At 48.0% G+C, this 8,614-nt stretch overlaps 1 protein-coding gene across 4 annotated transcripts in view; it reads right to left on the reverse strand.

Moving 5' to 3' along the window:
• RBBP6 (RB binding protein 6, ubiquitin ligase) overlaps window positions 1-6,441 on the reverse strand; it is a 39,024-nt gene extending 32,583 nt beyond the window's left edge. For 3 of the 4 annotated variants that reach the window (XM_069734534.1, XM_069734535.1, XM_069734537.1), the window contains exon 1: window positions 5,719-6,027. In XM_069734534.1, the coding sequence (XP_069590635.1) occupies window positions 5,719-5,884 (166 nt within the window). In that variant the 5' untranslated portion in view covers window positions 5,885-6,027. Of the gene's footprint in view, window positions 1-5,718 lie in introns of all 4 variants that reach the window. The other variant, XM_069734533.1, reaches the window with a different exon arrangement.
• Window positions 6,442-8,614: the final 2,173 nt, after the last annotated feature.

Genomic DNA, 8,614 nt, shown 5'->3' on the forward strand with positions numbered 1-8,614 from the left:
CATTGTACAGGAGGAGGAGGTGAGCTGTGACATCACCTATTGTGAGTGGCGGATCCTGCATTATTTTCTGTAAATAGAGGTGACGTTATTTCACAGGAGGCGAGCTGTGATATCTGCGGTTACTATTTTTTTTCCACTGCAGAAGTTACCAAATAGGGTTAAAATTACATTTTTATTTGCGATTTATATGGATGTGGTGGATTATATTTTGTCCCCCACCCCGAGTGGGTGGGTGAGGCTTTCTATATAAAAAGATTGATGTAAGCAGCAAGATGGTAACATATTCCTATATTAAAAGAGACTCCATAGATATGCAAGGAGGAAAGAAAAAGGCCATCAGATTATCCAATCAGACATGTACACACAAGGTACACTTATCTGGGAGGTGGTGTTATGACAAAGACAAATGACAAAGAATAGCTGCAGTTTTCTATCAAAGGTGAGGTAATCTGCAAGCTGTACCCATTCTTATGTTAATTCTCTGCGCAGGAATACAGAAATCCCCCCCAGACTGGCCCAGAGCCTTAAGGTACTGTCACACTAGACGATATCGCTAGCGATCCGTGACGTTGCAGCGTCCTCGCTAGCGATATCGTCCAGTGTGACAGGCAGCAGCGATCAGGCCCCTGCTGTGCTGTCGCTGGTCGGGGAAGAAAGTCCAGAACTTTATTTCGTCGCTGGACTCCCCGTAGACATCGCTGAATCGGCGTGTGTGACACCGATTCAGCGATGTCTTCGCTGGTAACCAGGGTAAACATCGGGTAACTAAGCGCAGGGCCGCGCTTAGTAACCCGATGTTTACCCTGGTTACCATCCTAAAAGTAAAAAAAACAAACACTACATACTTACCTACAGCCGTCTGTCCTCCAGCGCTGTGCTCTGCACTCCTCCTGCTCTGGCTGTGAGCGTCGGTCAGCCGGAAAGCAGAGCGGTGACGTCACCGCTCTGCTTTCTGGCTGCCCGGCGCTCACAGCCAGACCAGAGAAGCAGAGCGCCGAGGACAGACGGCTGTAGGTAAGTATGTAGCGTTTGTTTTTTTACTTTTTAGGATAGTAACCAGGGTAAACATCGGGTTACTAAGCGCGGCCCTGCGCTTAGTTACCCGATGTTTACCCTGGTTACCGGGGACCTCGGGATCGTTGGTCGCTGGAGAGCTGTCTGTGTGACAGCTCTCCAGCGACCAAACAGCGACGCTGCAGCGATCCGGATCGTTGTCGGTATCGCTGCAGCGTCGCTATGTGTGACGGTACCTTAAGGAAGTGCACACCACAGGGTTGGGGGGGTTACCAAACAGCATTTCAATTGTTAAGCAGGCCCAAACCGGCCACAAGAAAAGGCGACCCCAAGCCTAACCATTCAATAGTCAGCACAGCCACACGCCAGACGCTATTCAGTCTACACCTTAATAGGGGATTTTGGATGGGGATGGGGGCGTCAGGCAAAAACAAGATGAATAGGTTTATACATGGACGGAACGGCTGCCATATAAACACTAAGAAACCAGTAAAGTAACATTGCTTCGGGGCTGCAGCACATGTTATATAACGCACCCAGGGCTGTAATGTGGCTGGATGAAGTCTTTACTGGGAGCCTCACAGTACAATGTGAGACATTAGCCATTACAGGGGTCATCTTGATTGCCATCCCTAAGGAAGGTATATTATATTGGACTGGAGGGGGATCAGACTCTGGGTCCCCAGCGAGACGGACTGCGGCACTCAGCGAGCGCTGCGGCCTCTGCTGCTCGGTTCGTTGTCACTGATGGGTATCGCACCGTTCTATTGAAAAGGATATGGCAACGCTGCAAAACCCACCACAGGCTGCAGCACTCGCCAAGAGTCCCACCCAGCAATATTCTGAACCTGGAAAACCCCTTTAAAAAAAAAAAAAAAAAGAGGATCAGCTCAGGACAGACATAACAGGCACTTGCCGCCAGTGACGTCCTTGCGATAACGTCTTTAGAAGAAAATACTACTCCAGAGCATCCAGCAAAACAGACACCGGCAGCTCAGGCCTCATAAAGCATCAGACCTTTCCTGGATTGCCAAATCTTGGCTTTTACACAAACACAAATCCAGGCAAAAGACATCAATTGTGTGAACCTGCCCCCCAAACGTGCCAACTATTCCCGCAGATTAGATTGGCGGATGGTCACAGTGACGGGATCACAGACAATGCAGCCGGAATGAGTCCATAGACATCAGAGGGGTTTGTCACAAATCCGGCTTCTTCCAGGTGACTGACTGGAGGCTTTCATAGCAATCACATGTAGCAGTGTTTCAGAGAAAAACATACTTAGCTGCAATTGTGCAGACAGGCGGATTCATGACCTCTGAATGAATTTTGGGCAGCATGAATCTAATGACAGGCGCCCTATAATGTCCCCTGCAGAGCAGGTACTTGGTGCAGCGCCTAATTAGAGCCGCGGAGCCTTTTTCTCAGGATCTGTGAGGTGCACAGAAATCACAGCACCCCACCATCATTGCACAAGACGAGATGGAAAAACTTTAACAAAAATACACGAAATATTCAGAATTTAGGTTTTCGTAGCGATCGCCCATCAGGATAGGCGGCCCCCACACCTCCTGTATTCAGTGATCAGGAACCCGCTTAACACAAGAAACAGTTTTGCGTTTGTCCCATAATAACATAGTAACATAGTTAGTAAGGCCGAAAAAAGACATTTGTCCATCCAGTTCAGCCTATATTCCATCATAATAAATCCCCAGATCTATGTCCTTCTACAGAACCTAATTGTATGATACAATATTGTTCTGCTCCAGGAAGACATCCAGGCCTCTCTTGAACCCCTCGACTGAGTTCGCCATCACCACCTCCTCAGGCAAGCAATTCCAGATTCTCACTGCCCTAACAGTAAAGAATCCTCTTCTATGTTGGTGGAAAAACCTTCTCTCCTCCAGACGCAAAGAATGCCCCCTTGTGCCCGTCACCTTCCTTGGTATAAACAGATCCTCAGCGAGATATTTGTATTGTCCCCTTATATACTTATACATGGTTATTAGATCGCCCCTCAGTCGTCTTTTTTCTAGACTAAATAATCCTAATTTCGCTAATCTATCTGGGTATTGTAGTTCTCCCATCCCCTTTATTAATTTTGTTGCCCTCCTTTGTACTCTCTCTAGTTCCATTATATCCTTCCTGAGCACCGGTGCCCAAAACTGGACACAGTACTCCATGTGCGGTCTAACTAGGGATTTGTACAGAGGCAGTATAATGCTCTCATCATGTGTATCCAGACCTCTTTTAATGCACCCCATGATCCTGTTTGTCTTGGCAGCTGCTGCCTGGCACTGGCTGCTCCAGGTAAGTTTATCATTAACTAGGATCCCCAAGTCCTTCTCCCTGTCAGATTTACCCAGTGGTTTCCCATTCAGTGTGTAATGGTGACATTGATTCCTTCTTCCCATGTGTATAACCTTACATTTATCATTGTTAAACCTCATCTGCCACCTTTCAGCCCAAGTTTCCAACTTATCCAGATCCATCTGTAGCAGAATACTATCTTCTCTTGTATTAACTGCTTTACATAGTTTTGTATCATCTGCAAATATCGATATTTTACTGTGTAAACCTTCTACCAGATCATTAATGAATATGTTGAAGAGAACAGGTCCCAATACTGACCCCTGCGGTACCCCACTGGTCACAGCGACCCAGTTAGAGACTATACCATTTATAACCACCCTCTGCTTTCTATCACTAAGCCAGTTACTAACCCATTTACACACATTTTCCCCCAGACCAAGCATTCTCATTTTGTGTACCAACCTCTTGTGCGGCATGGTATCAAACGCTTTGGAAAAATCGAGATATACCACGTCCAATGACTCACCGTGGTCCAGCCTATAGCTTACCTCTTCATAAAAACTGATTAGATTGGTTTGACAGGAGCGATTTCTCATAAACCCATGCTGATATATACAACACACCTAGATATATACCGTAAATGATGTGAAATAATTCACAAGTTTTAGCCACAGAGTAATACAGCACCACCAGGCAAAACAGAATCCCAACGCGTCCAGTTTGCCCACCGTTGTCAGTCCCGATTGTCGGTGGACACCACATAAACCAAATCCAATGAGCACGACCCAGATAAAAAGTACATAAAGCCGGCCAGACACCACATTTCAACAGGATTCAAGATGCATTTATGATCATAGAGTGGTCTAGCATAGAGGACTCCACCGATTCTGAAGTTAGCTGGGTGAGAATTGCTCCATTTACGTCTATGGGACTAATGAGGATAGCTGTTAAGACACTAGCATGAAAACCAATAGAGCAGTGGTCAAGCAGAAACCCTCTTAACATATGGAAGTTAAAATGGTTTGTCCAGGACTTGGATATTAGGATAGATGATGAATAGCAGATAGGCGGGGGTCAGACACAGCACCTCCGCTAATCTGCAATATCCGGATATAAACCTTGTACTGAGATAACCGCTCCGTGAACTGTGCAGTGGCCGTTCTCATGTACTGCAGCTCAGACCACAGTCACCTCTATAGGAACTGAGCTGCAGTACTGTAAACGGCAACTGCACAATGAAGGAGCTGTGCCGATCCACCGCCACATCAAAACAACCAATCGATGGGGGCCAGACAAGCACCGATATTGATGAGCTACCCTAGGAGTCTAGACACCCCCAGCAATCATACATTTACCAAGTGGCTACGTGATTCTTTTCTATTTAGCAGGAAAACTCCTTTTAATTTGCTTAAAGGGGTCGTCCACCTCTAGGTTTTTTCCTTAAATGCATGTATTTGGGTCTAACAAAATATTTTTGCAATTAGGTTTCATAGAAACTTCGCGCCATCGGCTTTTTAAGTGACAAGTTCGTAACTTCTTTTTCTGAGGGCCCCTCGGACAGTTTAGGACCACATCAACATTGAATGTGTAGAAGTGGATACAACTTTTTTTTTTTTTTAATGAATCCCAATTGCAAAAATTATTTTTTTTTAGAAGGGGAATGCCATCAGCACGGTCCCAGCAGTTGGCCCCCCGCAGATCACACACCGTCAAGTCTTACGGTACCAAAGACTGGCCGTAGGCGCGCACACGGCGGTACCAAAGACTGGCCGTAGGCGCGCACACGGCGGTACCAAAGACTGGCTGTGAGCGTACCCAACAATACCAAAGGCTGGCCGTAGGCGCGCACACGGCGGTCCCAAAGACTGGCCGTAGGCGCGCACACACGGCGGTACCAAAGACTGGCCGTAGGCGCGCACACGGCGGTACCAAAGACTGGCTGTGAGCGTACCCAACAATACCAAAGGCTGGCCGTAGGCGCGCACACGGCGGTCCCAAAGACTGGCCGTAGGCGCGCACACACGGCGGTACCAAAGACAGGCCGTAGGCGCGCACACACGGCGGTACCAAAGACTGGCCGTAGGCGCGCACACACGGCGATACCAAAGACTGGCCGTAGGCGCGCACACGGCGATACCAAAGACTGGCCGTAGGCGCGCACACGGCGATACCACTATGACCGTAGGCGCGCACACGGCGATACCAAAGACTGGCCGTAGGCGCGCACACGGCGATACCAAAGAGTGGCCGTAGGCGCGCACACGGCGATACCAAAGACTGGCCGTAGGCGCACACACGGCGGTACCAAAGACTGGCCGTAGGCGCGCACACGGCGGTACCAAAGACTGGCCGTAGGCACAGTCGGCGCACTCGCTAGTCGGTGTGCATTACCTTCCTGGGTCTGCGCGTTGGTGATCTGCAGGTCGCAGTCGGCCGCCTTCAGCCGCTCCCGGCCCATGATCTGCTTCTTCAGGTCGGCCAGGGAGATGTGCAGCCCATCGAAGGTCACGGTGTCATAGTTGAGTTTGGAGGAGAACTTATAGTGCACACACGACATGGTATAGAACACTAGAGGGTTATGCAATGCAGAGAACACACAGCAGCACACACACAGCACACACACAGCGGCCTCAGCACAAGGCCGGACACACCGCACCAGCACGGAGCAGGGGACGAGCCATGGACTGCGCTCACTCCCAGCACGGCCCTGCCCGGCACAGTCCTCACAGTCCCCTGGTCAGAGCGCAGCGGGGCCCGGGGCGGTAAGTCCAGTCCCCCACAAACAACAGTCCGGGAGGAATCCGGGCACAGTCCGTAACACGGAGCCTCAGTCCTCACAGGCCAAGTCCGAACAAGTCCCTTCCGCGGGCGAAGAAATGAGTCCGGGCCCTGGACACAATAGAAGGGAGGTCGCGGCCTAGTGCGGCTCCAGCAGCTCCGCTCCGGGCGGCTCAGTCCGCACAGCCGCAGTCACACACACGGTCCGGCGACAATCCAGAATCCTGCGGTCTCCCGTAAACGCCTCGTCTCCGAGTCGGTCCCAGTCCGTCGTCGTCTTCTCGTTGTTCTTCCTCTCCTTCCCCCTCCTCACGGCAGTAATGGCGGAATGACCGTGTCTCTCACTACCACGGGGTTTCCAGGCAGCTCTGCGAGGGCGACGTACCTGCGTCATTGGCCGAATGGGCGGGGCGTGTACAAGACGTATTACGTAACACGCATGGCGGCCATTTTGGGAATTGGCAGTTTGGATTCAAATTTTACCACGTGGTGCTGTGTGTCTCACTCTGTGTGTGTGTGTATACATGTGTGTGTCTATAACTATATACATCCGTCTGTGTGTGTCTATGTGTGTGTGTGTGTGTATATATATATACGTGCGTGTCTGTATATTTGTGTGTGTGTATATATATACATGTGTGTGTCTGTATATTTGTGTGTGTGTATATATATATATATACAGTGGGGCAAAAAAGTATTTAGTCAGTCAGCAATAGTGCAAGTTCCACCACTTAAAAAGATGAGAGGCGTCTGTAATTTACATCATAGGTAGACCTCAACTATGGGAGACAAACTGAGAAAAAAAAATCCAGAAAATCACATTGTCTGTTTTTTTATCATTTTTTTTGCAGATTATGGTGAAAAATAAGTATTTGGTCAGAAACAAACAATCAAGATTTCTGGCTCTCACAGACCTGTAACTTCTTCTTTAAGAGTCTCCTCTTTCCTCCACTCATTACCTGTAGTAATGGCACCTGTTTAAACTTGTTATCAGTATAAAAAGACACCTGTGCACACCCTCAAACAGTCTGACTCCAAACTCCACTATGGTGAAGACCAAAGAGCTGTCAAAGGACACCAGAAACAAAATTGTAGCCCTGCACCAGGCTGGGAAGACTGAATCTGCAATAGCCAACCAGCTTGGAGTTAAGAAATCAACAGTGGGAGCAATAATTAGAAAATGGAAGACATAAAAGACCACTGATAATCTCCCTCGATCTGGGGCTCCACGCAAAATCCCACCCCGTGGGGTCAGAATGATCACATGAACGGTGAGCAAAAATCCCAGAACCACGCGGGGGGACCTAGTGAATGAACTGCAGAGAGCTGGGACCAATGTAACAAGGCCTACCATAAGTAACACACTACGCCACCATGGACTCAGATCCTGCAGTGCCAGACGTGTCCCACTGCTTAAGCCAGTACATGTCCGGGCCCGTCTGAAGTTTGCTAGAGAGCATTTGGATGATCCAGAGGAGTTTTGGGAGAATGTCCTATGGTCTGATGAAACCAAACTGGAACTGTTTGGTAGAAACACAACTTGTCGTGTTTGGAGGAAAAAGAATACTGAGTTGCATCCATCAAACACCATACCTACTGTAAAGCATGGTGGTGGAAACATCATGCTTTGGGGCTGTTTCTCTGCAAAGGGGCCAGGACGACTGATCCGGGTACATGAAAGAATGAATGGGGCCATGTATCGTGAGATTTTGAGTGCAAACCTCCTTCCATCAGCAAGGGCATTGAAGATGAAACGTGGCTGGGTCTTTCAACATGACAATGATTCAAAGCACACCGCCAGGGCAACGAAGGAGTGGCTTCGTAAGAAGCATTTCAAGGTCCTGGAGTGGCCTAGCCAGTCTCCAGATCTCAACCCTATAGAAAACCTTTGGAGGGAGTTGAAAGTCCGTGTTGCCAAGCGAAAAGCCAAAAACATCACTGCTCTAGAGGAGATCTGCATGGAGGAATGGGCCAACATACCAACAACAGTGTGTGGCAACCTTGTGAAGACTTACAGAAAACGTTTGACCTCTGTCATTGCCAACAAAGGATATATTACAAAGTATTGAGATGAAATTTGTTTCTGACCAAATACTTATTTTCCACCATAATATGCAAATAAATTGTTAAAAAAACAGACAATGTGATTTTCTGGATTTTTTTTTCTCAGTTTGTCTCCCATAGTTGAGGTCTACCTATGATGTAAATTACAGACGCCTCTCATCTTTTTAAGTGGTGGAACTTGCACTATTGCTGACTGACTAAATACTTTTTTGCCCCACTGTACATGCGTGTGTCTGTATATTTGTGTCATGTGTGTGTGTATATATATATTTAGAATTGAGAGTCCTCAGTGGTTGATACCTATTAATGGCTGACTAAAAAGATGGTAACAAATTGCAGCTTTCCAGACTAAGCAGGTCTCTTCATCAGGCAAAGACTAAAAGAAATTCTCCAGAATTCTAAATATTTTTCTATCCACTGGCTAACACGGTACCAAGCTATATAT

The sequence above is a fragment of the Ranitomeya imitator genome, chromosome 7 (assembly GCF_032444005.1).
Source record: "Ranitomeya imitator isolate aRanImi1 chromosome 7, aRanImi1.pri, whole genome shotgun sequence".
NCBI lineage: Eukaryota > Metazoa > Chordata > Amphibia > Anura > Dendrobatidae > Ranitomeya > Ranitomeya imitator.